Here is a 12,128-nt window from a genome sequence, read left to right as displayed (position 1 = left end):
CTATATTCAATTCAATTCAGGTCACTTTTTATGGTTCGTATAAAATGTACAGTATGGAGGAAATGTTACGATTAATATTGTAAAATCAATAGTAATGTGTTTCATTCCTTATAAACATTGGTATTTGGTTGAACTGGAAGGTATTAGGGTCGACATTTTCTCTCTCTCTCTCTCTCTCTCTCTCTCTCTCTCTCTCTCTCTCTCTCTCTCTCTCTCTCTCTCCTCAGAGGTACATTTCCCAGAATGCTCGTTTTGAGACTGAAGTAGTTCAGTAATGTATTTAATATTATATATATATATATATATATATATATATATATATATATATATATATATATATATATATATATCTATATATATATATATACATATATATACATATATATATTATATATAATATATATATACATATATATTACTGAACTATATATATATAAATATATATATATATATATATATAAATATATATATATATATATATATATATATATACTATATATATATATATATATATATTTTTAACAGCAATATTTTCCGACGAAAGCCTTCATGTCTTCGTAACCTTGGAATGTCATTGTAGAACAACTTATTTTCTAGCGCAGAACGTAGCCAGAACGTTAATCCCTTCGATGCCGAAGAAACATTTTCAATTTGCATACAGATTGATTCCAAGGGCAAGGGTGATAGAAAACAATCTTTCAGCGTGAATTAGGGCTCGGATTTGATTTATTACAGTGAAATAAATTTGCTGAATAAATAAACTATTCATTGGAAATGTTGTTCGTGTATATTTCATCAATATTGTATTTTATTGATGGGGTGAAAATTACTTCTCGTATTTCTCTTAGCTGTGAGTTTTATATTTTAAATCGTGGTTTTCGTTTTCATTTTTAGTTTTCTGTAAAAAAGAAAATTATTGTGCCGGCTTTGTCTGTCCGTCCGCACTTCTTTCTGTCCGCACTTTTTCGGTCCGCCCTCAGGACTTGAAAACTACTGAGTCTAGAGGGCTGCAAGTTGGTATGTTGATCATCCACCCTCCAGTCATCAAACACACCAAATTGCAGCCCTCTAGCCTTAGTAGTTTTTATTTTATGTAAGAAAGTTATCCATGATCGTGCGTCTGGCAACGCAACAGCACAGGCCACCAAGGCCGGCTGAGAGTTTTATGGGTTGTGGCTCATACAGCATTATACCGAGACCACCGAAAGCTAGATCTATTTTCGGTGGCCTTGATTGTATGCTGTAGCGGCTGTACAGAAAAGTCGATTGAGCCGAAAAAACTTCGGTGCATTTTTTTACTTGTTTTAGAGTGTAATGCGCTGTATCTGTTTAAATTTATGATTGTCGTTTAAAAATGGTTTCAATGTAATGATTGGGTTATGTTTATGCGAGCTTAGCCATCACTGAAAAGGAATATTAAGGAGTTTTGCGTATTTCAGTGGTGTATGTAGACACTGTTGAAAATACAAATTTTGGAAGTTGTATCTTGGCAACGAAGTTGTAAGATCTTATGATATAGTACTGATAAACTTCTTAGACACGAAGATATGTTATTCAGTTGTATTCCACGTAGGAGATTGAAAGGCTTTTTGTTAGAATATTCCCAACAGATTCATTCTCCAGTGGAACTCTTCTGGGAGCATTTATTAAGGAAAGAAGAGGCCCATTGGAGGACGAAACTGTTGGGTATATTGTAACCAAAATCACTTTTCATTCTCCTGTGTGGAATACAACAGAAAATCTTATGATATGTTGTAAGTTGGTTACCTGGTTGTACCATAGAATCATTGAATTGATGAAAATCTTTCTCGTTTCCAGATATCCAGATATCCTTTTCGGCTAGAATGAAAGTCTTTGTATTATGTTCAGTCCATTCATTAAAATCAAATTACCTTTTGGTGTGTAATTTTAAGGAAGGAGGATTTATTAGATAATCTACGCCACTTATGAATCCAGCTTATTTGAAGGGTTCTTTTAAGTTTTTTCTGTTTTTGTTGGAAGCACAGAAGATGAATTTCCATTGCCGAAGTTATCTGCAATTACTGACTTTTGAACCACTGACCATGTACCCAAACTCCAGCGACCCTTTGTCCAGAAAGAGAATTGCAGATTCAAAGTCATTTTGCACAAGATGAATATTAACTTAAGGGTTAATTGAAAGCGACTGAATTCCTTTTTTTTATCTAGCAATTTACATTTTCAATTCGGGCTTATGATTATTCATACCCAGCCTCACATATTTAGATCTTTTTTCTTTTTTATGGTACGTTCTGTCCCCAGCTGGGTCCATCCCATGGGGACAGATAAGACAGAATCCATCAGCGGAGACCGAACACAGATTCTGGCACTCCCAGAGTGCCACTCTGTTGGCTGTCATATTTTAAAAGGCTCGTAAAGCTACGAAGGTTGTTCTCCAACAAAGAGGAAGAAGAGGAGGGGGAGGGGTGGAGGAAAGGATGGATTGGGTGGAGGAGGAGAGAGAAGGGGTGGAGGAGGGGAGAGAAGGGGTGGAGGAGGAGAGAGAGTGGGTGGAGAGAGGAGAGTTAGGAGGAGGAGGTGGAGGAAGAGGAGAGGAGGGTGGGTGGAAGGAGAGAGGGAAGAGAAAGGGAGGGGTGGAGGAGGAGGAGGAGAGGGGAGGAGGGGGTGGAGTAGGAGGAAGAGGAGAGGGAGGGGTGGAGTAGGAGGGGAAGAGGAAAGGGAGGGGTGGAGTAGGAGGAGGTGAGGGAGGGGTGGAGTAGGAGGAGGGCGAAGAGGAGGAGGAGGAGTGGAGTATGAGGAGGGGAAAGAGGAGGAGGAGGAGGAGAGGGAGGAGTGGAGTAGGAGGAGGAGAGGGAGGGGGTAGGAGGAGGAGAGTGAGGGGTGGAGTAGGAGGGGAGGGAGGGGTGGAGTAGGAGGGAGGAGGGGGGGAAGAGGAGGGGAGGGGGAGTAGGAGGAGGAGAGGGAGGGATGGAATAGGAGCAGGGGAGGGAGGAGGAGGGGTAGGAAGGGGGAAGAGGAGGAGGAGGGGTGGAGGGGGAAGAGGAAAGGGAGGGGTGGAGTAGGAGGAGAGGGAGGGGTGTAGTAGGAGGAGGGGGAAGAGGAGGAGGAGGGGTGGAGTAGGAGGAGGAGAGGGAGGGATGGAGTAGGAGGAGAGGGAAGGAGCGGTGTAGTAGGAGGAGGGGCGGAAAGGAAGGGGTGGAGGGAGGGTAGGGGAGGAGGGTTTTAGGGGAGGGGCGGGGGATTACGAACGCTGCCAAAAATGGGTCGGAACTTTTCGGAACGTTTGCTAAACTCTTCATGTTTAACGTTTTGGTATTGACAACGTTCTAGCAATGAAACCTTTGATGTATGAAAGAATAAGTTAAATTATTAAATAAAGTTTAATTGCACGAAAGTCATAAAAAAAAGATCGCGATTAGAAAATGAAAATGAGTGAAGACGTGGCTATTATTCCTTAATTGTTTTAATAGATGCTTCTGCTCTGAGCAGAAAACGTGATTTGGAAAGAACAATATACGTTAAAGTATGCCCGTAAGCTTACAATAGCACTTGACTTTTATGTGAAAAACAAATTGTATTTTTAATCTTTACTGTTATTTTTATATATTTTTATGGACTGTTCCGAAAATTAATTATCATTGACTATCACCGCGCTTATTGCTACTACTACCTTTTAATTTGATCAGAGAATTCAATGTCTATGTTTTTTATTTTTATTTAATTCCACTAGACTTTAGTGCCAGTTCCACTACCAATAATAAAAAAGGGGGATTTTCCAGTCCCAGATCATCAGACTAAACTTTCATAAATAAAGAAAAAGGCAGAATAGTGTAACTAGATGGGATAAACTTGTCATAGCTCCAGCAAATACTACGAAATCTCTCATTCATGTTTTAGTTTTCTGTAAAAGAAAACTATGGAGACGGCTTTGTCTGTCCGTCCGCGCTTTTTTCTGTCCGCCCTCAGATCTTAAAAACTACTGAGGCTAGAGGGCTGCAAATTGGTATGGGGTCATACCTTCTTCAGAAATATATTCAAATGAAAAGTAACTATATATATTTAGTGTTTTGCTTCATGCCGTTACGTTGTTGTGGATAGTGGATAGTGAGTTATATAATATATATATATATATATATATATAATATATATATATATATATATATATATATATATATATATATATATATATATATATATATATATATATATATATATATATATATACATAGACACATACACACACACTATTATCAGTATTGTTGTGACAGAAATTCATTGACCGCCTGGCGGGAAAATGATTGATATTTTATACCCTGTTTTGTGTTTGTACTTACAATTTTGTTTAGTAGGTCAGTCATGAATACCAGTTTCTGTCGTAGATCGTAAGTCGCTGTCTTTAGTAGGTAATTTGTGCTGCTTTGTTTTTTCTTTTTTTTTTATAATATTATAGTGGCAAAATATTATGTATCAGCATTTTTTGATACTCTTGGCAACTAATGGAGATTCTGTCCTTTTTTTTATTTACAGTATATTAATCCATTGCATAAAAACCCGTAGGGGGATTAGTGCCGTCAGTGCACCCCATGCGGTGCACTGTAGGCATTACTTAAGGTTCTTTGCAGCGTGCATTCGGCCCCTAGCTGCAACCCCTTTCGCTCCTTTTGCTGTACCTCCTTTCATATTCTCTTTCTTCTATCTTACTTTCTACCCTCTCCTAACAACCGATTCATAGTGCAACTGCTTTGAGGTTTTCCTTCTGTTACGCCTTTCAAACCTTCTACTGTCAATTTCCGTTTCAGCGCTGAATGACCTCATAGGTCCCAGTGCTTGGCCTCTGGCCTAAATTCTACATTCAATTCAGTTCAATCCATTGCATAAAAATGTGGCTATATTTAAAGTTTTCTCGCATTTTCTTTCCAGCTCTTCGAGCTAAACTGGGCATTCTGTGACGTCAGCTAAGATATGCAGCGTTCAGGCGGAAGCGGTTTTAGTGGAACTGTCATGAGAGGTTAGTAAAATTTATTGGCCATTTCATTTCTTATAATTTAAATGTTTCTTTTTAATAAGAGAATGTTGGTTTTGTCCCAGCAAAGTGTGAGTATCTGTCCTTGAAAATATTTGGCAGTTCAGTTTCTCTCTCTCTCTCTCTCTCTCTCTCTCTCTCTCTCTCTCTCTCTCTCTCTCTCTCTCTCTCTCTCTCTCCATTCATACATACATACATATATATATATATATATATATATATATATATATATATATATATATATATATATATATATATATATATATATACACACACATGTGGGTGTATACAGTGTATATATATGTGTGTGTGTGTATATATATATATATATATATATATATATATATATATATATATATATATATATGTTTGTGTGTGTGTTTTATTGAATCGACAGACAGTTCAGATATCGAGATATTATAACACGAGCAGAATAAGGATACAAATTGATGTATAACTTAACGTGATGCTCTTTCTTTGCTTAAAGTTCACAACAGAAGCCAGGTTTTTGAAGGCTGGACAAATATATAATCTATCACAGTTAATGTCATGGAATAAGGAAAAGTGACAACTCGAGATATATTTCCCAAGACATGATACTTACCCTGAAAGATCCTGGAAGCTTTAATTAAAGGGTATCAATACTGCAGTAATGGCAAATTAGGCAATTTGAAGTAGATTTCCTCAATAAGCTTGTAAACGAAAATATCGTATACAAATGGTCTGTTTTTAATGAGATATCGTGTTGTGATTGAAACCTGAATTTAATTACCCAGATTGCAGGTATTTATACCTCCTCTTCATACACCGCCCCCCACTCTACGTACCCTTAATATTTCTCCCCTCCTGACAGACAAGAAACATAAAGACAAAAAAATCTCTCGACGGGGACAAAGCGCCGATTCCGCTGGCGTTCCCCAAGGGGACAGTCTGTCGCCTTGTCATTTTTTTTAAAGGGTTCATAAAAAAAAAGTTCTGTCCTACTACACTGAAATGATTTGTCGTAGGGGAGACACTGCAAGAGATGAGTCAGGCTTTCGGGACAACTCTCAACAGGGGCGTTTTTCCCCCTTCATGTTTGGGAAGGTTCGTTTAGGGGGAAAGGAAGCAATGTAGTTAATTTTTTTTTTTAATGCGTGTAAAGGTAAAATTTTAAGCAGCAGTAATAGGCTGAGAAACTAAAATGAAACACTGAAGGAGGCAGTTGATTTATTATTATTATTATTATTATTATTATTATTATTATTATTATTATTATTATTATTATTATTATTATTTTGTTGTTATTATTATTATTATAGGAAGAATATAATTCACATTTTTTTATGTAAAGCTAAGTTATAGTAAGTTGCCGTAAGATTACTTCAGAATCAACTTTTACCCTATAAGTGTGTGAATTTCGAAATCGAAATCACGAATTAATATATATATATATATATATATATATATATATATATATATATATATATATATATATATATATATATATATATATATATATATATATATATATATATATATATATATTATATATATATATCGAGAATTACAGGATGTTAGATGGAGATATATATATAAAAAGTTAAGGGAAGTATGAATTATATATGTGGTTAACATACGATTGTGTCAGTTTTGTAACTGAATTACCAATGTTAGATAGAATTCTTATATAGTTATATATGAATATATATATATATATTATATATATATATATATATATATAGAATATATATATATATATATATATATATATATATATATATATATATATATATATATATGCTGTAATAAAATTTTAAATGAGATACCTGAACCCAAGCTCTCAAGCAAGGATTGAACTCGTGGCGTCTGAGTTGCAAGCACACAGTTTTATCGACCCCACTTCTGGAGAAAAAATTATATAATATATTGTATGTATGTATATACGTTTATACAGTATATGCATATGTGTCTATGTATGTATGTACGTATGTATAATAACATAGGTAAAGAATATGTGCAGCGTATATTTTCATACAAATTCAGCTACACGGCAATGCTTGGTGATTCAGTAGCAAGGAAATGTGGTAATCAAAGATGCGTGCGTGTGTAATTTTTCTCCCTCGTCATTTCCAAGCCCAGACGATCGTGACCGTGCCTGCAAGGTATTCTCTCCTGCCGGAGTCGTGCTTCAAAGCAGATCTCAAAGACGTTTTCATTTGCATCCAAATTGACGGGAAGTTTGCCAGTGCTTGAGGACCGACTCGAAAAGGGAGCTCCGGAAATGAATCCTCTAATAGGAATTCGGTCACCGGGTGAAATTTGTTTCTTAGAGAGTAAGTTTATGCAGCTGTTTATTCTCATATGATGTAAGATTTAAATTTTTATTTTTTTTATATTTTCATAACATTTGCACAACCTACTGGGTAGTTTTTAGTTTTCTGTAAAAGAAAACTATTGTGCTGGCTTTGTCTGTCCGTCCGCACTTTTTCTGCCCGCCATTTTTCTGCCCGCCCTCAGATCTTAAAAAACTACTGAGGCTAGAGGGCTGCAAATTGGTATGTTGGTCATCCACCCTCCAATCATCAAACATACCAAATTGCAGCCCTCTAGCCCCGATAGTTTTTATTTTATTTAAGGTTAAATTTAGCTGCAATCGTGCTTCAGACAACGATATAGGATAGCCCACAACCGGGCCTTGGTTAAAGTGTCATGGGCCGCGGCTCATACAGCATTTGATACCGAGAGCACCGAAAGGTAGAACCATTTTCGGTGGCCTTGATTATGCGCTGTAGCGGCTGTACAGAAAACTCGATTGCGCCGAAGAAACTTCGGCGCATTTTGTACTTTTATGAAGTTTAGAACCGCAGAAAATGATCGAATTTTCCGTAGAATATTTTCCTTGGAATGTTTTCATAAGCTGAGAGGACTTTTTATTGTATAGTTAGTTTGTATTTTCTTTTAAAAGCTGTTGTAAAAGTAAAGGCTGTTTCGCAAGTATTGCGTCAAGCTTACATTCAGAAATTTAAATTTTATATTTCTCCTTTCTCTGCTGAGAACGAACTCAGTGACGTTAGTCCAGAATGGCGAAGGTCACTTCTTTGAAGGTCATTTTGTGAAGATCACTCCTACGAAGGTCATTTTATGAAGGTCATTTTGTGAAAGTCACTTTTATGAAGGTAACCTTTATGAAGGGCATTATTATGAAGGTCTCTGTTATGAAGGTCACTTTTATGAAGGTTGCCTTTGTGAAGGTCACCTTTATGAAGATCACTTTTATGAAGGTCACTAATATGAAGGCCACTTAAGTGAAGGTCGCTTTTATGAAGGTCACTTTTGTGAAGGTCACCTTTATGAAGATCATTTTTATAAAAGTGACTCACGAAGGTCACTACTATGAAGCTCACCTTTATGAAGGACACTTTTATAAAGGTCACCTTTGTGAAGGGTTATTATGAAGGTCACAAATATGACGTTCACTTTCATGGTCACTATTATGAAGGTCACTTCCATGAAGGTCTCGCTATTAAGGAGATCACTTTCGTGAAGGACTCTCCTATCTCCTCTGCAAGCAAGCAAGGAAGAGATATCCTTCGGTACTGGGCCCTTAGCCTCTTGACCATAACAGGTGAAGGACATAAATCAACTCGAGACGTTTATGGCACAGCCTTCATACCTCCTCCTCCTCCTCCTCCTCCTCCTCCTCCTTCGTCTTCTTGGGAAATAAAATGGACATGAAGTTTTGCGAGCTAACAAAACTTCATGTTATTTTATTAAGAAGAAGAAGAAGAAGAAGAAGAAGAAGAAGAAGAAGAAGAAGAAGAAGAAGAAGAAGGAGGAGGGGGAGGAGGAGGAGGAGGAGGAGGATCTGTTTTATTTCCTAAGACTGCAGTGTTTCTTTTATTGTCTCTTTCGAGATGACAATTGTATCTGCAATGAAATGGGATACATATCATTCTCTCTCTCTCTCTCTCTCTCTCTCTCTCTCTCTCTCTCTCTCTCTCTCTCTCTCTCTCTGTTGCTGAAGTAAGATGTCATATTGTTGACTGAACAAAGGTGGATTTTGTCTCATTCTTTATTTCAAAGTATAACAAGAATCATATTGTATCAATTTTAAGATATCATATTGTATCAATTTTAAGATATTATCAGACTTCATATCAGTAAAACTGTTCCTTATTTGTTTTTCGAATAATCACACTCCTCATCATCTGTGAACCTCTTCTGATTGGCTAAATCCAGACTTCATTTCATAACTTGTGAGAGAAGGAATACTATGACGCCACGATGACGTCACGGTTCCCCTTAGGTACGCGAGCTTACAGCATTTGCGTGCCGAGAAGCAATATCGTTTCTGAGAGTCCATAGTCACACTATACTCACCTTCCGCAATGGGGAGGTTCGTTACGATGGAATGTGGGTAAATGAAAGGTTTTTTGGGGGGCGTTTATTACGTTTACAACGAGTTTTATGATTTTGATGAAGTCTCTTAGATAAAAAAGCCTTTGAAATTTGTATGAGGTTTGCTCGTGCAAGGCTGCACAAATTGAATGTTTGAAGATCGTGAGTTACGTTCCTTACAAGGTCTGAAGTTTAGTTTTGACATGGAAAAGGAAGGTATTATTTGAGATTGAGGTCACTGTGGCCTAGAATTTTAACTTGGCCAAGAAAAAATTGAACGATTAATCACACACAATGCCTGTTTCCCACAAGAGTTAAGGTACATCATTTATTGAAAGTAAGGATACTTGTAATTTTGAATGAACTTGTGGTTTTTTGCTTTGTAATTCCCTGCCTTACGTTTATAAAGCTGCTACACAATTATCGAAAGAAATCCATATCTTACCTGTGTAATAAAACATAATTTAACATAATTTAACCCCATGAATACCTGGTAAGACTTTCTGATAGACATCTTTTTAAATTTCTGGAAAGGTTCCCGTTTCAATGTCATATTAACCGTTATGTACCCCGTAGGGGCGTAGTGCCGTCAGTGCACCTCACGTAGTGCACTGTAGGCATTACTTTGGGTTCTTTGCAGCGTCCCTTCGGCCCCTAGCTGCAATCCCTTCTATTCCTTTTGCTGTACCTCCATTCATATTCTCTTTCTTCCCCCTGACTTTCCACCCTCTGTTATACCTTTCAAACCTTTTACTGTCAATTTCCATTTCAGCAGTGAGCGACCTCATAGGTCTCAGTGTTTGGCCTTTGGCCTAAATTCTATATTCAATCAATCAGTCAAATCTTGATAGAGGCAGAGTATTACGAGGCAGGCAGAGGAACAATCTTTCGAAGCGGAATGAAAGAACAGATGAATTTCAAAGGCAGAGGTCTTAAAAATAATAATTTCTCTTAGAGGGAGATAGAGAGAGAGGTATATGGAGCCCATGAAACTCTCAGCCGCGACCCATGAAACTTTCAACCACAGCCCGGTGGTGGCCTATGTTGTTGGCACCTATAACGCTGCTAGACGCACAATCATGGCTAACTTTAACCTTAAATAAAATAAAAAAAACTACTGAGGCTAGAGGGCTGCAATTTGGCATGTTTGATGACTGGAGAGTGGATGATTACCATACCAATTTGCAGCCCTCTAGCCTCAGTAGTTTTTAAGATCTGAGGGCGGTTAAAAAAAGTGCCTACGGACAGACAAAAAGCTATCTCAATAGTTTTCTTTTACAGAAAACCAAAAACCTACTTAAAAATATTTATATAATATATTCCTCTTTTCGTCGTTCAATAGAAACTTCAGACGTAATTTTGAGCCTCTTATCCGATAGTTCTGAGACTTGAGGCGTATCTCTTGCCGAGCTTGCGAAGTTTTCGTGTACATCACGCCATGGAGGAAAGTCTAATAAAAGTTTTTAATAAAAAAATTGCTTTCGTTAGGGGCATCCTACCTTATGAATTAGAGATGCCGAGCATAAAGATTTATGCCCAGGGCAACTTTCAGCATTTTGTTTTAACTTGCGATGGGTATGTAAGGCCTTTGGCATTCAAAGCAGCTGAAGTATGGACACTGACAAGGAAAGTGGAGGGTATTTTGAAAAGGTGTGCCCACAGAACGTTAAGATTCAGGGCTGGAATACTGTGGGCAGTTCGTATTGCAATTGAGGAATTAATGGAGAGAAGTTGTATCAAGATGCTGGAATAGAGACTTGAGATCTCAAAGATTGACATGGCTTGGACATGTGGTAGGACTGGATGAGGAACAGTCGGTTAGAAAAGCAGTAGATAGGGAAGTAGTAGTAGGGTGAAGACAGGTAGGTAGACTCAGAGAGATACGAAGAATTCAGTAGAGAAAACTTTTAAAAATTCTACATATGAAGACCAAGAACTTTGAAGCCCGAATACGGCCCCTAGCTGCAACCCCTGCTACTTATTTCTCTCTCCTTTCTCTCTCTCTTTCTCTCTCTCTCTCTCTCTCTCTCTCTCTCTCTCTCTCTCTCTCTCTCTCTCTCTCACTGGCACATTAAAGAGGGCTAAAATACCGATGCTGTGATACCACATCGTTTCGTCAGCGAAATCCTCTTTAGGAAAAGTCCCGTCCATGCTAAGTTACAAACCCATTCAGAATGGACGAGAGAAACTTGCTGTATACTCCACGTACCAGATTTTATAATGACTTTCTTTTACTCTTTTGTGTTCGTCTAGCTTCTTTTTTTTTTTTATCTCCGAACAAAAAAAGAATCCTGTTCGTTTAGTTTTTTCATCTCCGGACACAAAAGGATCGAGAATGACGAGAAAAATCCTAAATAGTGAGTTTCATTACGTTTTTAGCTTTTTGCGGTATAACGTTGAAAGTATAATCAAGTATGAGATAAAAAGGCATTGAGCCTCTTTCATTTTCACGATTCTTTCCGTAATGAGAGAGAGAGAGAGAGAGAGAGAGAGAGAGAGAGAGAGAGAGAGAGAGAGTTATTTCCCTCGGTGCATATTTGTGGAAAGTCAGACGTTGGTTTGCTTATAAAGTGGGCTTCTTTCATTCTCTCGATTCTTCCCGTAATGAGAGAGAGAGAGAGAGAGAGAGAGAGAGAGAGAGAGAGAGAGAGAGAGAGAGAGAGAAACTCTTTTCCTCTCGTTGCATATTTGTGGAAAGTCAGACTTTGGTTAGCTTGTAAAGTGGCCTTTCATTCTCTCGATTCTT

At 37.6% G+C, this 12,128-nt stretch overlaps 2 protein-coding genes across 3 annotated transcripts in view; both read left to right on the top strand.

The window, feature by feature from the left end:
• The window catches only part of COX6B (Cytochrome c oxidase subunit 6B), a 526,203-nt gene that overhangs the window by 431,733 nt on the left and 82,342 nt on the right, over window positions 1-12,128 (top strand). The window lies entirely within an intron of this gene.
• Window positions 1-12,128, top strand: part of LOC136849311 (reticulon-4-interacting protein 1 homolog, mitochondrial-like) — a 96,510-nt gene that overhangs the window by 11,780 nt on the left and 72,602 nt on the right. For both annotated transcript variants that reach the window (XM_067122656.1, XM_067122655.1), the window contains exon 2: window positions 4,900-4,987. In XM_067122656.1, coding sequence (XP_066978757.1) covers window positions 4,942-4,987 — 46 coding nt within the window. In that variant the 5' untranslated portion in view covers window positions 4,900-4,941. The remainder of the gene's footprint in view (window positions 1-4,899; window positions 4,988-12,128) is intronic.

The sequence above is a fragment of the Macrobrachium rosenbergii genome, chromosome 20, assembly GCF_040412425.1.
Source record: "Macrobrachium rosenbergii isolate ZJJX-2024 chromosome 20, ASM4041242v1, whole genome shotgun sequence".
NCBI classification, from domain to species: Eukaryota; Metazoa; Arthropoda; class Malacostraca; order Decapoda; family Palaemonidae; genus Macrobrachium; species Macrobrachium rosenbergii.
The sequence above is the reverse complement of the archived record's forward strand: the minus strand, read 5'-3'. Positions and strand labels throughout refer to the sequence as shown.